The sequence below is a fragment of the Cetorhinus maximus genome, chromosome 29 (genome assembly GCF_964194155.1).
Source record: "Cetorhinus maximus chromosome 29, sCetMax3.hap1.1, whole genome shotgun sequence".
In the NCBI taxonomy this organism is placed as follows: Eukaryota; Metazoa; Chordata; class Chondrichthyes; order Lamniformes; family Cetorhinidae; genus Cetorhinus; species Cetorhinus maximus.
In genome coordinates this window covers 8,470,672-8,482,884 of record NC_135907.1, presented here as the reverse complement: position 1 = coordinate 8,482,884, position 12,213 = coordinate 8,470,672, and the positions used below count along the sequence as shown (strand labels likewise).

General features: G+C 36.8%; 1 protein-coding gene across 10 annotated transcripts in view; it reads left to right on the top strand.

Annotated features, from left to right (window-relative positions):
- Nucleotides 1-12,213, top strand: part of LOC144669585 (putative RNA-binding protein Luc7-like 2) — a 59,787-nt gene that overhangs the window by 34,554 nt on the left and 13,020 nt on the right. For 7 of the 10 annotated variants that reach the window (XM_078532090.1, XM_078532087.1, XM_078532093.1 and 4 more), the window contains 4 exons: nt 41-139; nt 4,202-4,312; nt 5,750-5,893; nt 8,708-8,746. In XM_078532090.1, the coding sequence (XP_078388216.1) occupies nt 44-139; nt 4,202-4,312; nt 5,750-5,893; nt 8,708-8,746 (390 nt within the window). In that variant the 5' untranslated portion in view covers nt 41-43. The remainder of the gene's footprint in view (nt 1-40; nt 140-4,201; nt 4,313-5,749; nt 5,894-8,707; nt 8,747-12,213) is intronic. The other 3 variants (XM_078532089.1, XM_078532097.1, XM_078532096.1) reach the window with 1 other exon arrangement.

Genomic DNA, 12,213 nt, shown 5'->3' with positions numbered 1-12,213 from the left:
TGTCTAGTTAATATTTGACTTGTTTCTCAATTTCCTACAGAGAATGGACCTTGGAGAGTGCACAAAAGTTCATGACCTTGCACTGAGAGCAGACTATGAAATTGCCTCCAAATTAAAGGACCACTTTTTTGAAATGGATGTAAGTGATGGTATAATTACTGCTATGTAGAGTTGAAAGGTATGATGACACCTTAAAGTAGAGCCTAAAAATGACAATGCACTTTCATTCTACAATTTGGGCTTTTTGTTGTATACAATTTGAAGTTAACTGACCATTTAAAAATGCAAAAATGGTTTAATTGAAAACAAATTCATCAAGGGTTCCAAAAATATAAATGCAAATGCAGTAATATGGAATGCAATATGCTGCAGGAATGAAACAATATGAGATTGTAATTCTATTAGTCCTTTCAAGTGAAAGTCCAAATGCAGAACTGTCCTCAAATTCAACAATAAGTAATTGGTTTGGATTTCAAATTCTCACTGAGAGAAAGCACAAGATACTGCTGTTTTGAATACATAGGATGCACCTAAGCACTACTGCACCTGCTTACCTAGAAATGTTTGTTCTCACAAAGTAGATTTTTAACAATATTGTTTTTTTTCTCCAGTTTCCACACAAGTGTGAACTATCATTAATTACTTTCAAAATGTTAAATACTGTAGATGGCAACTTTGAAGCCTCAAAAAATCCTTCCAAAAATGGGGGTTGGTTTATACACCAAGTATAAAAGTCACTGGCGTGGGTTTGGGTGGTCACCATTTTGAAATGTCATCAGTATCTTGATGCCAAGAGTGGGTGTATCTTAAACTCCCACACATCTTGGCAACACTGCCAGTATGGCCTGCTTGATCCCTTCCACCCAGTTATAAAGTGCCAGCAAGTAAAACAAGCATTTATGGGGTGAAAAATTGTGGTTGAATACTAATGCAAGTATAGCATGTTGTGTCTGAAAAGGGGGCCGGCTTGTATGCTGAGTATATGCAGAAACCTGATTTTTGGGATTGAAAAAAATGGGTCGTCTTATATGCTGGGTCAACTTATACACCACAATTTAAGGTACCTTAATCAAATCACCACTTAGCCTAGATTCCAGGAACTAGACTAGATCTAGTTTACCTAATCTGTCCTCCTACTTTAACCCTTGAAGCCCTGGTAATGTTTCGGTGAATCTGCATCATACTCCTTCCAAGACCAAAATATTCATTCTAAAGTGCAGTGCCCAGAATTGTACGTGGTACTCCAAATGTAGTCTAAACAAGACTTTGTAGAGCTTTATTGAAGCTTCCTTCCCTTTTATAGTCTAGATATAAAAGCCACCATTCTGTAAGGCTTTTTGATAACTTTTTGTACTTAACTGCATTTTGGTACATGGACTCCTAAATCTCTTTAGATTTTCACTGGTCCTAGATTTTCACCATTTAAAAGTACTTGGATCTATTCATTTTAGCCCAAAATATATGATCTCACTTACTTGCATTGAAAGCCGTTTGTCACAATTTTTGCCCACTCGCTTAGTCTATCAGTATTTCTTTATGTTTCTGTCTATACTTACTATGCCACCAATTTTTGTGTCATCGGCAAACTTGGATTTATTGCTCTCTATTGTTCTGTTTAAGTCATTAATAAATATGGTGCTATATTTAGTTGAGGCTACGCCACAGATCCTTGTGAGGTGTCACCAGTATCTTCATCTCAATTTGAGAACATAGCTGTTATCTCTGGTCTCTCTGTCTTCTACCATCTAACCAGTTAAATGATTTATCTTCAAATTCATGAATTAATTTTAGATAACATTCTCTTATTGAGCCTTATTGAATGCCTTCTAGAAGTTCTTATAAGCTAGGAGCATAAGACAATCCCTACTACTTTTAGTTACTTCCTCAAAAAAATTCAGCTGTGTTCATTAGACATGATCAATCTTTACACATCCATGTTGTTTCTCACTAATCACTTGAAATTTATTTTTAAGTGTTTGGACACCCTGTCCTACAGATTGCAATGACTTTCCCACAGATGTCCATAATTTCCTTGTTTCTCTCCAACACCAGGCAGATCCCATATGCTGCCACACATCAGAAGGAGGGCTTTTGTCATTTATTAGTTTTCCATTTGCCATTTTATGGTCTTCAGTTCTCCCTGAATGAGGAAGAAGGTTTCAAGTCTTATCAGGTTTTGTACTTTCTAAAGAATGCTAAGTTTGTGTACTGTTCAAGTTGGATAGCCTATTTGGGACAATTTCAATTGCTGATATGTTGTTTTGCCGCACTGACTTGTGGCAAAGAAACCTGCACATTAGTCTGTAGACAGGTAGCAATATCCTCAACAGGAACCCTAATGGAAGAGACCTGGGTGGTCTTGCATTTATGTTTAATGAAGAAATTCTGTTGTGATTCTGCCTTGATGAGAGCAGATTTCCAGAAAGGGGCTGGAAAGTTTCTCGATCAGATTCGCTTGTTCCAGCTCAAGTGAAATGCTCTGTAATTAAAGAATGGCTCAGACCACAACACTGCCTTCACCCTGGGGATATCAGCCATTTTTGTGCTGTCATACACGCACTTAACTCGTGTCCCCCACCCCTGCCACTTCACTTCACTATTGATGGTTGCTTGAATCTCTCATTCTGTCTTTCATCAGTACCTAGAAATTTAGGAATAAGTTTTCTGCTCTAAGTATGTCCTTTTTTTAAAATCTAGAGACTCGAGTACAAATAATGTAACAAAAGATCACCAATACCAGTAAAAGTGGGATTTGCAATACTTCAGTTTTGTACTGACCCCTATTTGCCCTGTCCTTTTGTGCAAACCAGGACCCAGGATTATTGATCTATTCTCACTCTACCTAAGATGCTTCATATCCAATTACGTTTATCTTTATACAAAAATTTTGGTGAAAAAAGCACCAATGTTCACTGCAATGTCCCACAAACAGCAAATGAACCTCATGATTAGTTTTGGTGCTTAAAAAAAACAAAAGTTTCTCCTGACTGAACGGTCATAACTATGAGGAGTAGTCTCAGGTGAGGGGTTGGCCATTTAGAATTGAGATGAGAAATTTTTTCACTCGGAGAGTTGTGAATCTAAAATTCTCTACCCCAGAGAGCTGTAGATGGTCAATCATTGAACAGATTCAAGACTACGATCAATAGGTTTTTGCACTCTAAGGGAATCTAAGGATATGGGGATAGGGTGAGAAAATTCAGACAAGATATTGGATAGATTTGCTGTAGAATCTAAATTTTCTTGTCACATAATCTACTGGAAAACTTCAGAAATTAGCTTTTTAGGTATTGTCGGCTTCTAGGGGTACTGTTTGTGCCCATCTGTTTGAACGTAAGTATTGATTCATCCCCAGCCCAGGATTTGAAATAAAAACAGAAAGCAGCACATTGTAAGTTGAGGCAGCATCTGTGGAGAGAGAAACAGAATTAACATTTCTGGACAGCCTTTTATCAGAACCCGTTAACCATTATCCCCTCTTTCATTGCCAAACAACCAGAAAATATCCTAACATTGTGACAATCACTGCACAGACCATGCAGTCTCCATTTTTTCCCTCGTATATTAAAGCATTTTATTCACCTAAAAGATAAAGTCCTTGTTTCCAAGACCCTCTTCCTAAGTCTGACACTCAGTCAGCTGAACTATGCAATCGTCACAGACAAAGGATCCAACCTCGAGTTCTTGCATCAAAACAAAATGCTGAAAATGCATAGTAGGTCAAGCAGCATCCATGGAAAGAGAAACAGTGTTAATGTTAACTGATTTCTGACAAAGATTAACAACCCAAAATGTTAATTCTTTTTCTCTCTCTACAGATGCTGACTTACTTGCTGAATATTTCAGCATTTTCTGTTTTTATTTTGGATTTCCAGAATATGCAGTTGTACTCGAGCGCTTGCAGACTATCTGACCAAGTGCCACACAATATCATGTATTCAACAATCAGGGAGGGGGCACAATTGACTTGTTAGTAATTTGAAAATTCTGATTTTCAAGAAGCATTTTTCCAGATGGTTCGTAGTATAATTCATGGGATGGAGTTTGATAAGTACCCTTACCTGACTCATTGTAGATGTTGCCATTCTCTTGCAATGTCAAACAGTATTAGTTATAAACTTAATCATAATTGATTTTAAATCTTTGTGAATTCAACTACATTGGAAATCCAAAGGTTAATTGCTGTGCTTTTTTTTTGTAGGCAATGGATCATTTGCAATCATTCATCACAGACTGCGACAGAAGAACAGAAATTGCAAAGAAACGTTTGGCAGAAACCCAAGAAGAAATCAGTGCTGAGGTGGCAGCGAAGGTATGATCAATATTAGTCATTAATTTAACAGGGATTTAAATACAAAATAGGCTGGCTGTCTAAGCAGGATGTAACGGAGATTCCCTCCGAGATGAGAGAACCTTCAATTTTCTCACTCGATAAACATTGAAAGGCACCTTTTAGATTTTGCCCTTATCAGCAAAACTTGTCTGAGGTTTTGTTTTCCAGATATTTATTAATAAGCCTATTGATATGTCATCACATCCTGTGATTTTTGTAACCTAAAGTGATGTGTCTGCAAATAATGTGATTGTTAAAAAATTTGATTTTTTAACACATTTGCCAAAATGTCACATTGCCCCTTTGAATTCTTTGTTCTTTTCCCCCAAAATAAACTTTAGTTTGCTGTAAATTTGATTTTGTCAGTATGTATAAAGAATCCAAGAGTGATTTAATGTGCTTTTATCGTTGCCTGAATCCAGCACTTAAGCTATAAACTGTGATTTACATTTAATATATATGAAACTAATGAAAATGCATTTCTTTTGTCTTTATTAAATAGTAATGTGAAAGCTGTTTGTTCTAAATGGTCCTCCTTTAAAGGAAAAGGCTTAAATAGCCTGCAGTCCTGACAAGCCCCAACACCACTATTGCGCTGTCATAGGACCTCAGCCACATAGCAAAAATCACCTCTATAGTGATTAACAGAAAATTGATTTTGTGACACCCTAAATGATCATGCAGATATGACCAGTCAGCACAGTCTGTGAGAAGTGAAAGATTTTGCAATGTGTAACATGGCTGGAGCTATGTAGAAGGTGGTGGCACTGTTACTTTTATTTTGTGTGACAGCAATGTAAGCTCCTTCTATGACCTAATGAGAGTTATTGATTTAGAAATTTCAGTACATGTTTCAGTTCATTCATTGTCTCATTGGGTACATTTACTGCCTGGTGTTAAACAAGGACATCTAGACAAAGTCTAGTTTTCTCTCGTCATTCTTTACTGAGTAACTGATTTTAGCAGCAATATGAATGCTACAGTTGCCCTTTGTGCCTCACCAGTTACACTTTCACCAGTATCTGACTCTGAGTGTGTGTGGACACAAGTGCTGGGTAGAAACAGTAACTGATCCTGATCCTTTTCCCCAATCTCATAGCCAGTTAGCAGTCGCATGTAAAGAATGGTCTCTTGACAGAGGTATCAATAGCTGCTGGAGCCTAAGAAAATGTACTACAGCATCAGCTAGAGAGGCTTAAAGTGGTCCAATAAAATATAGTGTTACAGCCCTCACTATATGCCAGTTAAATTGAGATTTATGAGTTACAGAATTTCCTAAGAGATATTCTTGTATATGCTATTAAGACAGCTGACACAATGTTTACATCAGGACAATCTTCATAAATCGTAGTTATTCATTGTCTTTGAACACCAATGTTAGGATTATATTGAAAGACTATTTGTCCTTTCTCTCAGGCTGAGCGGGTTCATGAACTAAATGAGGAGATTGGGAAGCTGCTTGCCAAAGCAGAACAGTTGGGAGCAGAAGGAAATGTTGAAGAATCCCAAAAAGTCATGGAGGAAGTTGAAAAGGCACGAGCTAAGAAGAGGGAAGCTGAGGTAAGTGTGGCTTATATTGATCATTACTTTGCCCTTTAGTTCTATTTGATAAAGCATTTTGTATAGTATAAAAATGTGCAGCTCACCCACTTTGAATTCTTTGTTCTTTTCCCCCAAAATAAACTTTAGTTTGCTGTAAATAGGAATGAAATTTGAACACTTTTCAATAGATTGTCTCTTTTCTCCTGGTGGATACAATTATTAGCAGCACAATTTAAAATTATGGTGTTACTTGTTACTATTTTAGAATTCTCCAAACCAGTATGAATTTAATAACAAGCTGTGATCCATATAGAAGAAAATTTGGAGCAATGTTTACAACCACGTTAAGGTATAGTGTAACACAAACATTTTTAGAAATAATATTTATGTATTATTTTACACATAAAGGCACATTTGCCAAATTAAGATTGAGTGGCAAGCAATCAGTTTGTGAGCCTGGTTTGGAGACATTTGACAGTAGTTAGAACGATGTTTGGCATTTTACTTTGATAAAATTTGAGCACAGGTACAGGCAGCACCCATGATTATGATTAGAGCAATCCTGAGGAGAACTTGAACACTCAGTGTCAGGCAGCCCACTCCAATTGGATTACAGACATGTATGTCATATAGAGAAAGAAATGACATCAAAAAGGAAACTTTATGCCATCCCTGTTCGAAACCTGTGACTGCATGGAGCATCAGACTTGTGTCTCTTTGACATTTAGATTGGGAAGCAAACATTTGTTGTAGTTTATTTTGTTACTTTAGCTATGTTATGATTTATAGTCTAACATTGCAGTAATGAAATGCACATCACTGTCCAGTTGCAGTTTTCAATTTTTGAACAAATTATCAAGTACCTTGGAGATTAAAGACTAGAAAATTATCATTTGGAAAGAGAAAGGGGAGGTGGGAGGCAGACACACTTTCAATGTAAAGTATCTTGTACCTGTATTAGTTAGTCCATTATCAATTTAAAGCATCTCAATTTAATAAGAGAGAGCTGATGTGTATTCTTTCTCCCTGCAGCTTTGTAGAAATTTAATATTGTTGAGGCACTCAGCTAACAACAGCTCCATTAAATAAGATTTATATTCCCAGATATCAGTCCTATAATTAGCAATGTTTTAAAAATGTCTTGGTTGGTTATAGAGTGGTATCCAATTGATACTAAAACTTAAAATTACAATCAGCTTGGGATCAGAATCTAAGACTGAAAGGGTTGCTAGTGGTTTACTGGAGGAGCTGAGCAACTTTTCAGAAGATGTTTAGACATAAAATATTAGGTCCCTTTGTGGCTGCAGGGAAGAGAACTTAAAAGAGTATATCTTTATTACACAAAAGACTATATGTTTTACTTTTAAATAATGAAAAATATTAAGTTTTTTTTCTAGCAATGTTCTGTTCAAAGCACAATGCATAAAGTAAATCACAGGAAACCTGCTGCAGTAATTATTTGTTCAAAGGTTGAAAGTAAATTTCTGCTCAGCCCCCAACCCAAATATGAACGTTAACTCATGATTTCTGCCCCATTCCTATGCAAAACGCTGACATTTTTCCCTTTTGCTAACGTGCCAGTAATTTTGTGTGCATCTCTCTCCTAGTTACGTCACACAGTCAACACAGTACATTGTTCCCTGTTAACTTTCCAATTGAAAATTATACATTTTCTGGAATAGATCTTACCTGTGGACAGCTAATAGAACCAAAGGGGCTCGTAACATGGGATCTCAGGTTGATCAGTAACTCCAATTATCAGACTGAAATACCCATATGTGAAAATTGCATGTTTTCCCCCTCTTTGGGTCATTCAAATGTTGCTTGGTTATCTAGTTGTATGTGGTTTGTGTGTGTTTGTGTGTGTGTTTGTATGTTTGGGGTCCTGTATACAACAGAGTAGTTTAGTAAAGACTACCTAGTTTCCTAAAAGTACAGACTTGTGTCATTAGAAAGATAATGGATGCTTCCTTTATTGAGCCGTCTTTAAATAGTTGAAGGGACCATTTGATGGAATGCAAAGTCGTCTTGCCTCTATACAGTTTCAGCCACTTTAGAACACGCTTGCTGAGGTTTTAATGAGGATTCCACAGTGAATAAGAGGAAACCATCTCAGATCAGAAGCTTTCTGAGAATTTGCAAGAATATAGCTTAGCAATACAGCTCTTTATTTTCAACATGTAGATCAACTGGGTCATTGAGAATCGTCAGACCATTAGAAAGCTTAGAACTTAGTCAGAAACAAAATGTACCATTTTGTTGGTGTATTTGAACTTCTTCCCTCGCAGGAAAGGATAATGGCAACTGACTTAGGAGCTCACAAAGTAACTGACCATTCAGCCAATCAGAAATCAGAGCAGCTTAAGTCACTTCAGTAGCTTGGCTATCTTTGGAAAGTGATTGCTCACACAGACTGAGGGTTCTCCCTGGAAATTGTTTTGAAAGTGGTGCTGCCTGTACCCACCATTATCATTTTTATGAGATTGGGTACCCACCATCATCATTTTTGTGAGGATGGGCACAAAAGAATTCAAAGTGAGTGAATACCCACTTTAGATAAAATGGGGAGAACCCTATGTGAAATACGTTCCAGAAAAATGTAATAAAAATGTAATATATTTAATACCTTTAAACTTTGTTTGTATAAATTAGGGAAAATTGTCAATCATGTAACTCCCTGGCTTACCCAACATCGCTGGTAAAATTGTAATTGAACTTACCCTGTTTAAAAAATGATAAATCTCAATTGTTAAATCGGTCCTCTGTTCTCAACAATGTGCTACTGTGTTATGGAGAAATACAGCTTGTAACATTGCATTTTTTCACCACCAGGGGGACACCATTGCTTCTCCTTCCTCCAGTGCATTCTGGGTAGGATGACATCACTGTGACTGCCTTGTGCTCTGTAACTGTGTTATACAACTTCCACAGAATTTTGGCTCATTGAGATATTTTGCTGTAAAATTATAGATAAAGTGCTTTATAAGTTATATCCAACAGTCCTAGATAAGGGTACAGTTTTTATTCGGTAGAAATATACCCGACTTTAGTGAGTTTCTTGCCACCACCGATCAGAAGCTTCAAACAGACACGTGCGTAAGTAGCTACTACAAGAAGAATACCATAGTCAAGGCGCTGTCGATAAATATGTGTGTGTGTGTGTGTGTATATATGTGTGCGTGTGTATGTATGTGTGTGGAACAAATTTTCAATTCAATCTGCAGTTCATAGCAAAAATTTATATGTTGATGAGGCATTTTAACTTGGTTCTAATCTAACATTTTAAATTTTACCTTTTAATTGATTATTGAGATTGTAGGAAAGATTTTTTTAATCAAGCTTTTCTTGAAACAATATCATCAGGTAGACACAAAGTAAACTCCCTTGTCACTGCCAATGCATGGACAAATACACAAAGTAAACACTTCATATTGTAAACCTCCTCTCAGGTTTGACTCAGTGGTAGCACTCTGACCTATGAGGCAGTAGGCTCAGTGTTAGAACCCCAATCTAGAGACAAGAACGCAATCCAGGCTGACATTTCCATTAAATACTGAGGGAGTGCAGTGCTGTCATAAATGCTGTTTTTTAGATGAGATGTTAAACTCAGGCCCTATCTGCTCCCTCATCTGGTGTAAAATATTCTGCAGCACTATTTAAAAGAAGAGTAGGAGCTTCTTTTGGTGTCCTGAAAAACATTCTTCTCCGGCTAACACTACTTATCTCATTGCTGTTTGTGGGGCTGTGCTTTATGCAAATTGACCTCGATTACACCCTGCACATTACAATACTGGTTATACTTCAGAAGTATTTTACTGCCTAGGAAGAAATGCACCTTTTCTCTCCACACACACCCCCCTGCATAATGACCTGGTCTTTTACCTGGAGTTAATTTTATTTCCGATAAATAGTGGGCACAACAACACTACACCATCAGTTTTTAAATTTTTGGTCTGAACACTGCACAGTATGTAATGATTGATTTGCCAGTCAAATGTTTGCATCCTGTTGATCCCAAGAGAGAAAAAGCTTGCATTTATTACTGTTCCCCAACGTTTGCATGAAGTTTGCTTCAATTCTATCATTGCCTAAACTATGCGGTTCATGAGTCCAGCATGATGATTGTGTGCTAGTGCATGACCCGGGATCAGCATGTGGGCTCTGCATTTCGACCTTTTCAGTTCCACTGGTTCTATACCAAAGCAATTGAGCTGGAATGGAAGAACATACTACTGATGAAAACCACGCATTGATGAAGCCAAATCTAGAAATTCTTGTTGACAGTATGACTGTTGGGTGAGAGATCAATAAACTGGTAAATGAATTGCGGAGTAACTACATGGTGTACTATTTTAATTAAATAACAAGTTTGTTCATTTTAAGCAATGAAAGATACGAAAAGTCCATAGTCTTTCTTAAAACACCTTTTATCAGGATATCCAGTTTCAGCCTCCTGCTTGTAATAACTCATTCATGAAAACAACAGCAAACACGGACAGGAGATTTGCATTCCACTGATAACATAGTTCAATTAAATATTTTCCTACTGCAGTATTGTGTTACTTCATATGCTGCCAAGTTAAAAATTGGTATAAAGCAACTTTTAAATTTTTGTGTAAGAAACTGTATCTGAACAATACAAACTTCATAAATCATGGCCTTTGTGAATGCTCAACATCTGTGCCTAGCCTAATGCATGATTAATTCAATCTGCAATTAAATTTCTATTCAGTTGTGTAATTTTGAACTACAGAGTGACAGCAATGGTTACATTAATATTAATTATAGGTTTTTTAACAGACTGTCAAGTACAGTATTCTTTTTGCCTGTGAAATATCTCTGCAGACCGAATCGTTGGTGTTCCTTCGTTTTCCTGCCAGAAAGTATACTTGAGCAATATGTAAAGTGTCCCTCTTCCTCCCCTGCTCCCCTCCCTGACCTATACCCCGCAAAACTCCTGGGAAATGCCAGGTGCTACTTGGAAACTGGTAAGCTAACATTGCTACATCATCACCTTTGCAACGTTGGAAATTTTAGGAACAGGTGAAAGACCATTTTTGTCCCATGTCAACCCTACCTTCCAGCTATATTCCTTGATCACCTCTTTATCCAGGAGCTAACCTTGAACTCATGATGCTGTATTCTTCAATTGCCTGAACTCATAATTTACTCCATATATTTAATACCCTTTGTGTGGAATAGCTCTACCTGAATGCACTGTATTGGAAAATTTTGTCCCTTAGTTTTTGACCTCTTCATCATTGTATTTGACTGCATCAACTTTATTTGTTCCTTTTTTTTTAACTGGATCATCTGAGTCATTTTTTACTCAAGAAAAAAAGCCTAATTTTAATCTTTACTCAACACTAAGTGCCTGAAACTTGGTTTCATTTTTTTCCTTATGCTCTTTTCAAGGGCAGTCATATTCTTCCTATGGTATAAGTTCCATATTAGGTGACAAACATCATTTTGTTCTCATTTAAGTGCTAGACTACACAATTTGTTCTAAAAGTGGAATGCCGTATTTACAAAATAACAGTTTTTAACAAAAGAACATGTCTAGAACTGTATTGGGAGAATTCTGTGTTTAATAGGGTACAATTTGCTTTTGACAGTATTTACACAACAATTATTGTAATTGACTAGCATATATATTTTCTATGTCCATAGCTAATTTTGCTGTGTTGTTTGAGCTACGAAATGCAAAAATAAATAAACCTGATCTGAGTGCAAGGAAGATGATTACTTAATTAACTGGATTGTGTAAATTAAGATTTAAATCTTTACCTTATTCGTTCATGGCACCACAGGCAAGGCCTGCATTTATTGCCCATCCCTCATTGCCCTTGCAAAGGCGGTGGTTTCTTCTTGTAAAAGATAATATCCGTGCCTGCTTGAAGCCAATTTTGTCATTTTTCAGGAAATGTCTGAGCCATTATGAATGGGAGAGTGCTACAAGAGGAACTCTTTCAGACTTTGTCATGTTTTATGATTGAGGCAGATTATTGGGAAATTTGAATCTTCTAAATTGAACACAGTACTATATGTTGACCTATTAGGACATTCCCCATTAACCAGATGGAAAACCTGGCAGTGTCCAACATACCATCATTGAACCAAAATAGTCAGTGACGCATTGGGGTTATGGTTGCCACTTTATAATTATTTTAATCCAGCTCACTCTGTCTCTTCAGCTTTTTGTTTAATTTGAAAAGTTTGTACTTTCAGGATGCCATTAGACACTTGATCAAATATGGTAAAAAAGAAAATTGAGCACACAGTGAGCTAAATTATTGTACAGTTCTGCTATGATGGTGGCACTGCAGTAGTTTAGTGGA